This window comes from Aquarana catesbeiana, linkage group LG08 (assembly GCF_042186555.1).
Source record: "Aquarana catesbeiana isolate 2022-GZ linkage group LG08, ASM4218655v1, whole genome shotgun sequence".
NCBI lineage: Eukaryota > Metazoa > Chordata > Amphibia > Anura > Ranidae > Aquarana > Aquarana catesbeiana.
Window position 1 is genome coordinate 287,857,627 of NC_133331.1, and position 13,218 is coordinate 287,870,844.

The 13,218-nt window shown below is 46.2% G+C and overlaps 2 protein-coding genes across 2 annotated transcripts in view; one reads left to right on the plus strand and one right to left on the minus strand.

The window, feature by feature from the left end:
* Positions 1-4,065, plus strand: part of LOC141106776 (uncharacterized) — a 101,693-nt gene extending 97,628 nt beyond the window's left edge. The window contains exon 14 of the mRNA XM_073597703.1: positions 1,879-4,065. Within this exon, the coding sequence (XP_073453804.1) occupies positions 1,879-3,833 (1,955 nt within the window). The 3' untranslated portion in view covers positions 3,834-4,065. The remainder of the gene's footprint in view (positions 1-1,878) is intronic.
* A 6,288-nt stretch (positions 4,066-10,353) lies between these two features.
* The window catches only part of LOC141106627 (uncharacterized), a 29,962-nt gene continuing 27,097 nt past the window's right edge, over positions 10,354-13,218 (minus strand). The window contains exon 9 of the mRNA XM_073597559.1: positions 10,354-11,374. Coding sequence (XP_073453660.1) covers positions 10,714-11,374 — 661 coding nt within the window. The 3' untranslated portion in view covers positions 10,354-10,713. The remainder of the gene's footprint in view (positions 11,375-13,218) is intronic.

Consider the following 13,218-nt stretch of genomic DNA (forward strand, 5'->3'; position numbering starts at 1 on the left):
CCCTCCTCCTGTGTCGTCACTCCTCAGTAAAGAAGAGTTTCCCAAGAAGCCTTGATTTTTCCTCTCTTGAACGAGCAAAGCTCCACTTCCGGGTTTTGCGGTCCAGCTAACTCTCGGCTGTGCGTTTCAACAGCCGGACGGTGCAGCAAGAGAACCATTCACCTGGCACGGTGTCTACCGTTCCGCCCTCACTCAGTTCCGGAGCGATCATCTTCTCCTCCTCCTCCTCCTCCTCCTGCAGACGACGAGGCGGAGCTGACCTGGGAGAAAATGGATTAACATGGGGTAAACCAGGGCAGATTAGTCGGTGCACACCCATTTCCTGTCTCAGGCAGATAAGGGGAGAAAGGTGAGTGTTTAGCTGCACACTTATGAATATTAATGAGTGGGGTTATGAATATTAATTAGCCAGTATAAATCAGTTATTCTGTATGTTAGCATGTATGAATTGCCATTAGTTTATTCCTATTTTAATAGTGGGGAGCAGTTTCAGGTGATGCCTATTTCTATTGTCACCCTGAAAAACAATTCCGTGAGGTGCTATACTTATTGGGCCCTAATTTGTGGCCCCTGTGGTGACATTTTCCATACTAAAGTGGGGTTCCACCCAAAAAACAAAAATACCTGGAAAAATTCTAAACAAAAAAACATTTGGATATTTTTTTTTTTTCACTTACCTCTAAACTCCTCTTAATGTGCATTTTGAAGAATGATGGAGAACCGCCCTCAGGCGGAGGTGAGGAGGATTCTGGGAGGTCACATGACATCACTCTTATCTCTATTAATAAAACAGACCTGACCAGAGAGGTGAGGAGGATTCTGGGAGGTCACATGACATCACTCTTATCTCTATTAATAAAACACAGACCTGACCGGAGAGGTGAGGAGGATTCTGGGAGGTCACATGACATCCCTCTTATCTCTATTAATAAAACACAGACCTGACCGGAGAGGTGAGGAGGATTCTGGGAGGTCACATGACATCCCTCTTATCTCTATTAATAAAACACAGACCTGACCGGAGAGGTGAGGAGGATTCTGGGAGGTCACATGACATAATTATTTGTGTTTTAATACAGAGTTGTCCTTCAGTGAAGTTTGGTGACCATCACGGTACCTCCACCCCTTTAGCTGACACCCGGGAGAAATGGTAAGAAGAAGATTCTAGAAGTCACTCAGAAGATCACTGAGCTGGTGTCGGGAGTGAGGGCATTCAGAAGGACACGAGAACATCATGATGGAGAACCGGCTTCCCCTCACATCTCCAGGTGAGAGGTGTAATTTTTTTACAATACAGTATATGTTCCTGCCATAATTGGTCACAATAATGGCATGGTAAACAAGGTTTGCTGGGAAGCTGTATCCAAAGAGTGGACTATGACAGATGGTTCCATGCCTAAAGTCATTCAAATAAATGTTCAATGGTATCTTTATAAGTAGTGAGTCTGGCCAGAATGTTTTGGTCAGGTTATTTACTGTCACCTGGCTGTTCTTGATGTTGCCCTTCCCAATACACTGTGACCTAACTGAACATCTTAAGAGGGATCTTGGTTGCATCCCACCATGTCTGAGGTCATCTATAAGGGGTTATTATGATCTTTTAAGTTGGGTAACTTAAGTGTACAAACATAGCTGGGTCTTTGTTTTGGCCAGATTATTTCTTTGGAATTCCTATCAGTGACACCAAAGATGGGGCATTGTTTTCTCCAACTCATGCTGGGACATCTACTCCCGATTTTCCACAGTCTGGCCGCCCTAAAGTCTGAAAAACAGTAAACTGGCCCTTTGTTTAGAAAGCCTTAGGTGAACTTGTATGTTTGTTATACTCATAAATTAGGCTTACAAAAAGTAATTGTCTTCTTCCTCATTTCTTTTCAGCGGATTTACCGAAAGATAATGCGGACTCTGTTATTAAGGAGGAAGCCTGCTTGTGCAAAGCAGAAAATCTCCCCCGCTTGGTCACATCAACCCCGGATTGTACGCACTTTGCAACTACTTCGTTTAAGAAGGAACTTGTCTCATTTACAGAAAGCCCCTCACGGTCTAATACTCTGAAGAACAAAGAGAAATCTCAAGGTATTAATACAACTAAGAGCCTTCGTTCACAGGTAGAGAGACCTTTCCTACACACCAATACCCCTTCACCTGTTGGTAACAAACATTATACTTGTACTAAGGATGAGTGCCACTGTGAAGGAGGTCTTCCACACTCCGATGAAGACCACATGCAGTATTTAACTATTCAAATTAAGGAGGAATCCACCTCCTCAGAGGAAGAAAATTTAGGTAAATCTGACACTTCACCCCCGGACCAAACAGGATATGCACCTACATGTCGGAAAGAGGAACTACAGAACTCAGCTGATGAATCTGGTACTTATCCCAGCCAAGAGCTCCACAGAGACAAACCCTTTTCTTGCCCTGAGTGTGGGAGGAGCTTCATCAGCAACTCCCACCTGGTCATCCACCAGAGGACTCACTCTGGACCAAAACCGTACTCCTGCCCAGAGTGCAGCAAATGCTTCTGTAGCAACTCCAGCCTCCTCAGGCATCAGAAGTCACACGGGGATGAGCGACCCTTCTCCTGCTCTGAATGCGGCAAAGCCTTTGCCCGAAAATCCCATCTTTTCCAGCACCAGGAGGTGCACACCAGCAGTAGCAAGTCCTACTCTTGTGCAGAGTGCGGGAAATGCTTCATCCACAGAGGCCATCTGGCCAAGCACCAGAAAGTTCACATCGAGGACAAGCCTTACCCTTGCCTGAACTGCCAGAAGTCTTTTGTTCGCAAGGCGCACCTGCTGGAGCATCGGAAAGTCCACACGGGACTGAAGCCATTTGCTTGTGTGCAATGCGGGAAATGTTTTGCAAGCAACGCCCACCTGATCCAGCACCAGCGTGTCCACACGGGAGAGAAACCATTTTCCTGCATTGAGTGTGGGAAGTGTTTCATCAGCAACGCCAACTTGGTGGTGCACCAGCGAGTCCACACTGGCCAGCGACCGTATTACTGCACCGACTGTGGGAAGTCCTTTGCCAGCAGCTCCCAGCTGGTGGAGCATCAGCGGATCCACACAGGAGAGAAGCCATACTCATGCCCTGATTGCGGGAAAAGATTCACCTTCCGGTCCAGTCTTGTGAAGCATGAGAGAAGCCACACAGGAGAGAAGCCTTACTGTTGCACCGTTTGTGGGAAGAGCTTCATGCAGAACTCTCATCTAGTGATCCACCAGAAGACTCACCTAGGGGAGAAGCCATATTCATGTTTTGAGTGTGGCAAGGCATTCATTACCAAAGCCAGCCTGGTTATTCATCAGAGGAACCACACAGGCGAGCGTCCCTACCCTTGTACTGTGTGCGGGAAACGCTTCACTTGCAGCTCCAGCCTTGGCATGCATCAGAGGACTCATGCGGTGGACAAGCCTTACGCTTGCCCTGAGTGTGGTAAGAGGTTCGCTGGGAACCCGGAGCTGGCTAAGCACCAGAAGATCCACACAGGCAGCCGGCCATACTCCTGCCCTGAGTGTGGCAAGACGTTCGTCCGAAACTCTGACCTGAGAGTCCACAGCATGAGCCACACGGGCGAAAGGCCTTATTCTTGCTCCCAGTGCGGTAAATGCTTTGCCAACAGCTCTGTCTTTGCCATCCACCAGCGCAGCCACTCTGGCGACCGGCCCCACGCCTGCTCCGTGTGTGGCAAGTGCTTCATCAGGAACTTTGACCTGGTTGTCCACATGAGGAGACACACTGGGGAAAAACCCTACGCGTGTTCCCAGTGCACCTGTCGGTTTGTCAATAAAGGCGGATTGACGGCCCATGTTAAAATTCACAAATAGACTGTTTTGAATTTATTTTGCACGAGTTAAAGGGTCAGTTCACTCAAAGTTGACATTTCTTTTGAGAGCCCACACAAGGAATTGGAGATGCAAACTAAGAAGCAGAGATCTTGTTTTGAGAACCCCCAGGAATACATGAAGCCAGAAGTGCTCCAATTCCCACTTTGAAAGCCGTCATTGAAGTTCACGGTTGCATGTGTATTTGCACATTTTACATATTGCTCATGTTTTTATTTAATTAAAAGAGGTATGTCAGAGATGTTGTTAGCCTTATTAGTTACTAACGCTATAATCCCCAGGGCTGTCCATGTGCTTTTCATTTTCAGAGTGTTTTTAATTTTAGCGTTTTAATAAAAGCACTTAAAAGGGGTTTTTACATTTTGTGGGTGGGACCTAGCACGAATGGTGGCAGAAGCCTGCTGACTTCAATGAGCCTGGTTTTGCAAGCCTTGGATGACCCTCAGCTTTGTGTAGGCCTCACCAGACCCCGGACAATAAACCCTTTATAGTAGCTTGTGCGAAATGTTACGGATGCTACTTAAAGCAATCAACCCAACAAGGCTCTGGTGACTCACATTAAAGGTGGGTGCCGGCACTGGGAAGAGCCCATCCTGGCTCAGTGTACACATGCAGAGAAAGCAAGAAGGAAGCACCACACACCAGCAAAACAGCCCGAGTGTATACAGGAATCAAAACGGCTTGAGACAGGCTACTCCCAGACCACACCACTGATGCGTTTCGGCCAGCCCACAGAGCTCAGTCACAACTAAGACCTATGGGTGAGCAATACGCATTGGAGACGTGGCCTGGGAGGAGCCTGGCCAAAGCCGTTTTGATTCCTTTATACATTTAGGCTGTTTTTCTGGTGTGCGGCGCTTCCTTCTTGCTTTCCCAACATCTTTATAGTAGCCTATCAGATTTCATTAAAGCGCTGTTCCGCCTGGGGAAAGAAAAATGAAACACCGGCAGCTACAAATACTGTAGCTGCTGACTTTAAATATATGGACTCTTACCTGTCCAGGGAGCCCACGATGCTAGCCTCTCAGACGATTTTCGGATTGGTGTTGGCACTGCCATTCGTCGAATGGGGAACCGGCAGTGAAGATTTTCGGCTTCACAGCTGGTTCCCTATTGCGCTGCGCTTCCTTACTTGCCCGGCGGCGCAGGAAGGAAGAGAGGGGCTGAGCTTCAGAGGGACGGCGCCGCGGCACTGTCTCCGGGAAGTAGGAAAGGGTACCTGTCAAAAACAGGTACCCGTTCCCCCCTCCCCCCTGAAAGGTGCCAAATGTGGCACCAGAGGGGGGGAGGAAGCAGATAAGCGGAGGAAACTCTGCTTTAACATCATAATTTTGCTTTAGCTTTCTAGATTGGAAAAAAATATTCCTGATAAAAACAATGTGCCTATCATTCTCAACGTGTTTTTAATTTTAGCGTTTTAATAAAAACACTTAATTTCACATGCATTCGAAAAGTGGGGGACCCTTTGGTGGGAGGGGCTTAGGGCAAATGATGGCAGAAGCCTGCTGACTTCAATGCTGACTTCTGTGAAATATAATATTATTTTACACCCCTTGTCTGTTTTTGTCATCTATGAGCTGTGGTTGTCATCTCAGAATAAACAGGAGGCATGGTGAGGTTTTGCAAGCCTTGGATGACCCTCACCATGCCTCCTGTTTATTCTGAGATGACAACCACAGCTCATAGATGACAAAAACAGACAAGGGGTGTAAAATAATATTATATTTCACAGAATGGTTTTGTTCTCCACATTTGTAGTGTAGCTGTATACTTCAGGGACAACGCCTCCAAATCAACAGGTGGAACAAATAAAGGAAGTGCAACAACCTCCCAGTCCGCTCCTCCCGTACTGTGCTAGACACCAGCATAAAGAGGTTGAAGCCAATTACCAGTCCTGTCCGTTCTGCAGACTCCGTGTCACTGCCCTGTCTCTTACCTGCTTTTTGGACTGCTAGTAATCATGCCCCGATGACATCAGTTGGTGGCGAAACATGTAGGGCGGGACCAGTGACGTCATCACGCTAGGAAACTTTCAATGCACTTTTCTCTGTACACATGTGAGTTTAATAGCTTTTTATTAAAGAGTATTTTAAAGTTACTGCACTATGGAGGCTGTTCTATGTTCTTATGAAGTTTGATCCCACTGCAATTGAGGCGAAGTGATCCGAGTGTGTGCGGCGGGTATTGTGGACATCTTGGTGGATCCGCTTAAGAGAGCAGCCCATTATAAGAGGATCGGAGTGTCTTCATCCGTGGATGGGGCCCCACATGTTGCTGGATTACCCACCGTAGACAGGATAGGTGAAGCCCTCTGCTATCTTTTGTATGTAAATTGTGCTCCAAGTCTTTTTTTATAATAAATTCTTCATGATCCTCTACACACCAGCTGAAATCAGGCTGACAACAAAGCTGGCCCAAATGCACACTTTATTAAAGTGGTTGTAAACCTCATACATGAATCATGAACAAAGCATATCCCTCTATAGTGTGTCTCAATTAGGAGCACTAAGTGTCATTTCTGTTGCTGCCTCTTCCTCTGCTATCAGCATAAATCACTTCTGACAAGTTTTTATGACACCAAGAGATAAAAAGGTGACAGGGGAAGGATCTCCAGCACACAGCCTGTAAATGACAGCCTCAGCTCTGTTCCTGTGTGAAGGGGGGATCTCCGCCCTCTTTTTTCTGACAGCTCAGACAAACTTTATCAATTCTGGACTTTGAGCCCCCCCGGGGTCACACCGGTCGCAACATTGAAATTCATGCTACTGCACTTGAAGTCGCACAATTTCAAAGTAGTACTTCTTCAGGTGCTACTTGGAAGACATCTGTGACTTCATGCACAGATGTCTATGCAAGTCGTACCTGAACTTGCAAAAAGTAGCGCAAGAACTACTTTCAAAATGTGTTTAATCCCTGTGTATCATCTGAGGATCTGAGGCCGGGACAAGGGGTGGGCAGGAGGGGCATCTGCCCTGGGCGCAAGGGTTTACTGTAGGGATGGGGGCGCCTTCCTTCTGTTACAAGGCTGACAGGAGTAGTAACAGTGGCAGTTATTTGGACAAGTAAGCGACTGCTCAGTATTGGATCCCCTAAGCTTGCACATCATGAATGGAGGGGGCAGCGGGAGGAGGGGTGGGGATGTAGTTTGGCATCTTTGCCCTGGTCTCAGCACTGCTCACAGGTACTGTTTCTGGGTGCAGTGGGGGGGGGGGGCAACACCTAATCCAGAGCTGTGCCTGTCCCTGCCGTGCACAAAGCAAGGTCCATAAAGACATGGATGAGCGAGTTTGGGGTGGAGGAACTTGACTGGCCTGCAGAGTCCTGACCTCAACCTGATAGAACACCTTTGGGATGAATTAGCGCCTGACCTCACAAATGCTCTTCTGGAAGAATGGTCAAACATTCCCATAGACACTCTCCTAAACCTTGTGGACAGCCTTCCCAGAAGAGTTGAAGCTGTTATAGCTGCAAAGGGTGGGCCAACTCAATATTGAACCCTACGGACTAAGACACCATTAAAGTTCATGTGTGTGTAAAGCCAGGTGTCCCAATACTTTTGACAATATAGCGTACATCTAAACAAGTAAGCTTTACATACAGTGTATTCATAAATGGGGGAGGACGTATGAGATCAGATATGTTGGCAACGCAGCTTACAATCTGTTATCAATCAATTCAATATATCCTAACTGTAAATTGTGCGGCCAACTTAGCATGCCCACCCTGGCAGCAGAGACCGGCGGTGAATGACACGAGCTCTTATTTGAACATTTTTGGGATGTTTCCTACCCACGAGGTCTAACAGTCTCATGTTTCAGGCACAGGGAGAATTTGAAGTGGTTCTAAAGGCTTAAGGTTTTTTTTTAACCTTAACCACTTCCCGCCTGTAGGAGTCATATGATATCCTGGACTTGAAGTGGAGATATCTGGATGATGGGTGCAGTTAAAAGGCATCATCCCGGTATTTTTCATTTTAGCCGGCGATTCCCTCTTGTAAAAGCCACCCTGGATTGCTTTTACTGGCAGTGGGAAGGGACATTTCCCCCTCCCGCCACCCAATGGTGCCTCTCTGAGCGCTCCCGTTTTGTCTAAAAAAAAAATGACCTCTGCTTTCTAGAGGAAAAAAATGGCAGGGTTTACATCAGAAGTGACGTCATGACCTCCCAGGATCATAGAGATGGCCGGGAACCATTCAGTCCACAGCCAGCTCTATGGTAACCTGGCACTGCTGCTGCTGTTCTGTTGAAATAGCCAACTCCTCAAAATGTTCAACTACGCCACTTTCGGTGACTCTCAAGCAGCAGATTTTGACGAGTTGGCTCTACCAGCCATGTGAGCGAGTGCACCCGACAGAATAACAGAAAGCCCCGTTAGCTGTTGGAGAACTCGACGAGTTTTCAAAAAAAAAGGTTAGTGACGTACCTTGCGCATGCGCACTGCGGCGATTGGTAAATCCGAGGAAAACTCGCCGAGTTCTCCAACAGCTGCCGGGGGTTTCTGTTATTCTGTCGGTGGCACGCGCACATGGCCAGTAGAGCCAACTCGTCGAAATCTGCTGCGGGAGAGTCACCGGAAGTGACGTAGTTGGAGATTTTGACGAGTTGGCTATTTCAACAGAACAGCAGCAGCAGTGCCAGGTTACCATAGAGCTGGCTGTGGACTGAATGGTTCCCGGCCGTCTCTATGATCCTGGCAGGTCATGACGTTGCTTCCGGCTCTGGCAGGTGTAAACCCGGGCCATTTTTTTCCGCTAGAAAGCAGAGATGGATTTTTTTTTTATCTCATGCTTTCCAGGGTAGAGGAGATATGTGGGGTCTTATAAGAGGACCTGTCATGCCTTTTTCCTATGGCTGTTTACATTTCTTGCAACTTGGTTGATGATTAAAACAGACACATCTAAGTATGAAGGCATCCGGGGTAAAGATTTCCACATAGACCATCCCCCACACCGCCATCGCCGTCATCCCTTCCACGTTGCGCTCCACGAGCGGTTCAAGCCTCCCGTCTTCACGGTCACGATTGCAGACAGCTTTACCACGGATGCCTGCATACTTGGATGTGCCTGTTTTACTCATCAACCATGTGAGTTGCTAAATGTTGTACCTTCATTAAATGTAACCATATTGCTACACTTAGAGGCGCCTCTCTTCTCTTTTATACTCTGGAGCTCCTGCTGGATTTTGCTTCTAATCCCCTTGTGGAGACTTCTATTTGTGGATGGACATTTTATGGTTACACAACCTGGTCACATTGCTATAATCTTTTTATATGGACTATAAACTGAAGGACTTCTGAATAAATGGTTGTGGAACGAATAATTTGAGTTTCCATTATTTCTTATGGGGAAATTTGCTTTGATATACAAGCGCTTTGGATTACAAGCATGCTTCCAGAACTAATTATGCTCGCAATCCACGGTTTTATTGGAATATAAATATATATATTTTTTTTTTTTTTTAAACACCCCTGTCCCCTTGTGTTAGCGCGCAGAAGCGAACGCGTACGTAGGTCACGCCCACAAATGTAATTTGCGTTCACATGTATCGCGGTGAATGTTAAAGCAAGAATAATAACTCCCCTGTAACTCTAAACTGTGGTACCCTGTAAAAAAATTTGAAGCGTTGGCTATGGAGATTTTTAAGTACCGTAGTTTGTCGCCATTCCACGAGCGTTCACAATTTTAAAGCGTGAGCTGTTAGGTATCAATTTACTCGGCGTGACATCATCATATATTGTGTTTTTGTGCATTAGAATTCATTAAAGTGTATTTTCTCCAAAAAGATTGCGTTTGAGAAATTGCTTTGCGACAAAAAATTGCAACAACCGCCATTTTATTCTCTAGGGTCTCTGCTTAAAAAAAGAAAAAATGTATATTATATATATATATATATATATATATATATACACACACACACACACACACACACACACACACACACACACACACACACACATATATATATATATATATATATATATATATATACATACATACACACACACACATACATACCTATATATATATATATATATATATATATATATATATATATATATATACACACACACACACATATATCTATATATAATATTTTCGGGGGTTCTGAGTAATTTTCTAGCAAAGAAATTATGATTTTTACATGTAGGAAAGAAATGCCAGAATTGGCCCGGTAGAGAAGCGGTTAAGGTAAAAAAAAAAAAAACCTTCTGTAATCAGGGCATCCCCACCGAAATACTTACCTGAGCCCCATCTCGATCCAGTGCTCTGTCTGACAGCAGCAACTCTATCTCTCCTAACATGACAGGAGCAGCAGCGGGAGCCATTGGAACGGGGGGGCAGCTGTCTGTGTCTATGGACTCTGGATTGAGCCCACACGAGACCCCCCATAGGAAGTGGCTTGCTATAGGGGCACCAGCTGAAGGAGGAGACAGGAGCATCAGCGAGGGACCCCAGAAGAGGGGGATTGGGGCTGCTCTGTGCAAAACCATTACACATAGCAGGTACCTATGACCTATTTATTGTTAAAAAAAAAAGAAAAAGTTTAGAATCACTTTAAGGAAGTATACATACAATGAAGTCAACTTATATAGGGGAAGTTGTGGCCAAACAGCAGAATACTTTCTGGCCAAGAACATGGAGTCATGCTCAGTATGGAAAAATGTCCCCATTGACTCCTAGAGCCCAGCTGTAGAATATCATGTCTATGAGGCCCCGAATTGTCTATCCCATCTAGAAGCCAGCAGGGGATTTTACGAACAAGTGCTTCCACCGTAAACTGCAGAGTGTGACACCACCTGTGACTTTTTACGGCACAAACAGAGACCTTGGCTCAGGGTTTGCCTTCAAGCTGTAGAGTAATTTCTAGGGAACGCAGGGTGGCTCCTCCACATCGCTCCCCCGTGTAGCTCGTTTTACGTGAGCCTTTAAGGCCATTTGACTGGAAAAGCATTTTCCGCACTTGCTGCAGGCATAGGGCTTCTCCCCCGAGTGGACTCTCTGGTGGCGCACCAGGTCTGAGTTGCTGACAAAACGTTTGTCGCATTCGGAGCAGGTGAAGGGCTTCTCCCTCGTTCCAGAGTGGACAGTCTGGTGCCGAATCAGGTTGGATTTACTAATGAACCTGCGGCCACAGTCAGAACAGGAATACGGCCGTTCTCCCGTGTGAGTCCTCATGTGGCGGACCAGGTCCGAGTTTATGGAAAAACTCTTTTCACACTCGGAGCAGGTGTAGGGTTTCTCTCCCGTGTGGACCCGGTTGTGCTTGACCAAGTTGGACTTGGTGCTGAAGGACCTGCCGCACTCGGAGCAGGAATAGGGCCGCTCGCCAGTGTGGCTCCGCTGGTGCATATCGATCTCAAACTTGCTGATGAAACACTTCCCGCACTCCGAGCAGGAGAAGGGCTTCTCTCCCGAGTGAATGCGCTGGTGCTTGAGCAAGCCAGACTTGTTAAAGAAACTTTTGCCACACTCGGCGCAAGAGTTCACTTTGACCCCGGTGTGGAGGCGAATGTGTTTATTGAGGCTTTTGGTGCTGCTGTAACGCTTCCCGCACTCTAGGCAAGAATATGGCTTCTCCACCATTCTACTCTGCTCTGCGACAGTGGACACCACAATATCCGTGTGTGATAGGTGACCTGCCGCCATCTCTGTTGGTGTATCTGCATGATCACTAGTTTCCCATGATTCCTCCTTAATTGTAGGTATGTAATCCGAGCTGGTGGAAAAGATACATGGTTGGAGATGTCCATCGGTTGATAGAGTTTTATCTTTCACGTAAAGTGTCTCCTGTGTTGGTTCTGGACTATCAGTGCCTAGGAGATCACCTTCTTCCTCTTTAATTTTAACCAATATATATTGTTTAGGATCTACAGAGGTGGAAACATCAGAAGAAGATGGATGTGGTCCTTTATATGAGGCAGACACCTCTTTAAAAGGCGAAGGCATATGATGAGTAGCACCTATTGTTTTGGAGAAGTTAGTACGTGGTTGATATTCTTCACGTAAGTTTGATGTCTCACTGTCCTTCTCTAGATAAAGGGACATGCATTGTCCCTCTGGTAAGGTGGATCTGATGGTCTGGGAGTTGACAGTGATACCATGGTTGTCCTTCATATGACCCAGTGAGGGAGAGATGGGAGACGTGTATCCACCAGTTAGCAAATCTGTTGGGAAAAAAAAAATGATACTGAGGGAATAGAAGTACCCAGATAAAAATGAATGTATCAGAGAAGGAAAGGATGTGGTGATGAAGAATTTTCTAAAGAAGAGGCTCTCAGCATGGCCTACCAACAAGGTGAAAAAAAGAAACCACTGGAGGGGCACTCTAATTCGAGGGGTTAATGTCACCATTGAAATATGGAGGCCGAGAAGACCACCTTGCTTATCTAATCACTTATCTTACCCAGGAGTGTGATGGAATGAAGGTTCTTCATGGAGACCTCCCTCCTCAAATCCCTCTGACCAAGAGAATCTCGATCCTGCAAGAGAAAACGGTGGCATCCTGACACACACAATGATACAGTCTCCAACCTGACACATCCCTTGTCTGTTACTGGATAAGGTCCCAAAATTCCCGGGAAGCCTCACCTCTCTTGTCAAGAGCTCAATGATCTTCTGGGTGACTTCTAAGATCTTCTTGTCAATGTTTCTCGCTGGTGTCAATGACAGAGATGGAGGCTCCATGGTGGGGCTCTGCTTTCTGCTCAATTCCTTGATGAAATTCTTTTTTACCACTACATAGTCCTGTGAAATAAAAACGCACAGTCATATATATCCATTTACAGGAAAACATTTCAAGAATCCTCCTCACCTCTCCGGTCAGGTCTGTGTTTTATTGATAGAGAAAGGAGTAATGTCATGTGACCTCCCAGAATCCTCCTCACCTCTCCGGTCAGGTCTGTGTTTTATTAATTGAGATAAGAGTAATGTCATGTGACCTCCCAGAATCCTCCTCACCTCTCCGGTCAGGTCTGTGTTTTATTAATAGAGATAAGAGTGATGTCATCTGACCTCCCAGAATCCTCCTCACCTCTCCGGTCAGGTCTGTGTTTTATTAATAGAGATAAGAGTGATGTCATGTGACCTCCCAGAATCCTCCTCACCTCTCCGGTCAGGTCTGTGTTTTATTAATAGAGATAAGAGTGATGTCATGTGACCTCCCAGAATCCTCCTCACCTCTCCGGTCAGCTCTGTGTTTTATTAATAGAGATGAGTGATGTCATGTGACCTCCCAGAATCCTCCTCGCCTCTCCAGTCAGGTCTGTGTTTTATTAATAGAGATAAGAGTGATGTCATGTGACCTCCCAGAATCCTCCTCACCTCTCCGGTCAGCAGGTAGAGAATCTCCAGAGTGAGGTGTAATACCCT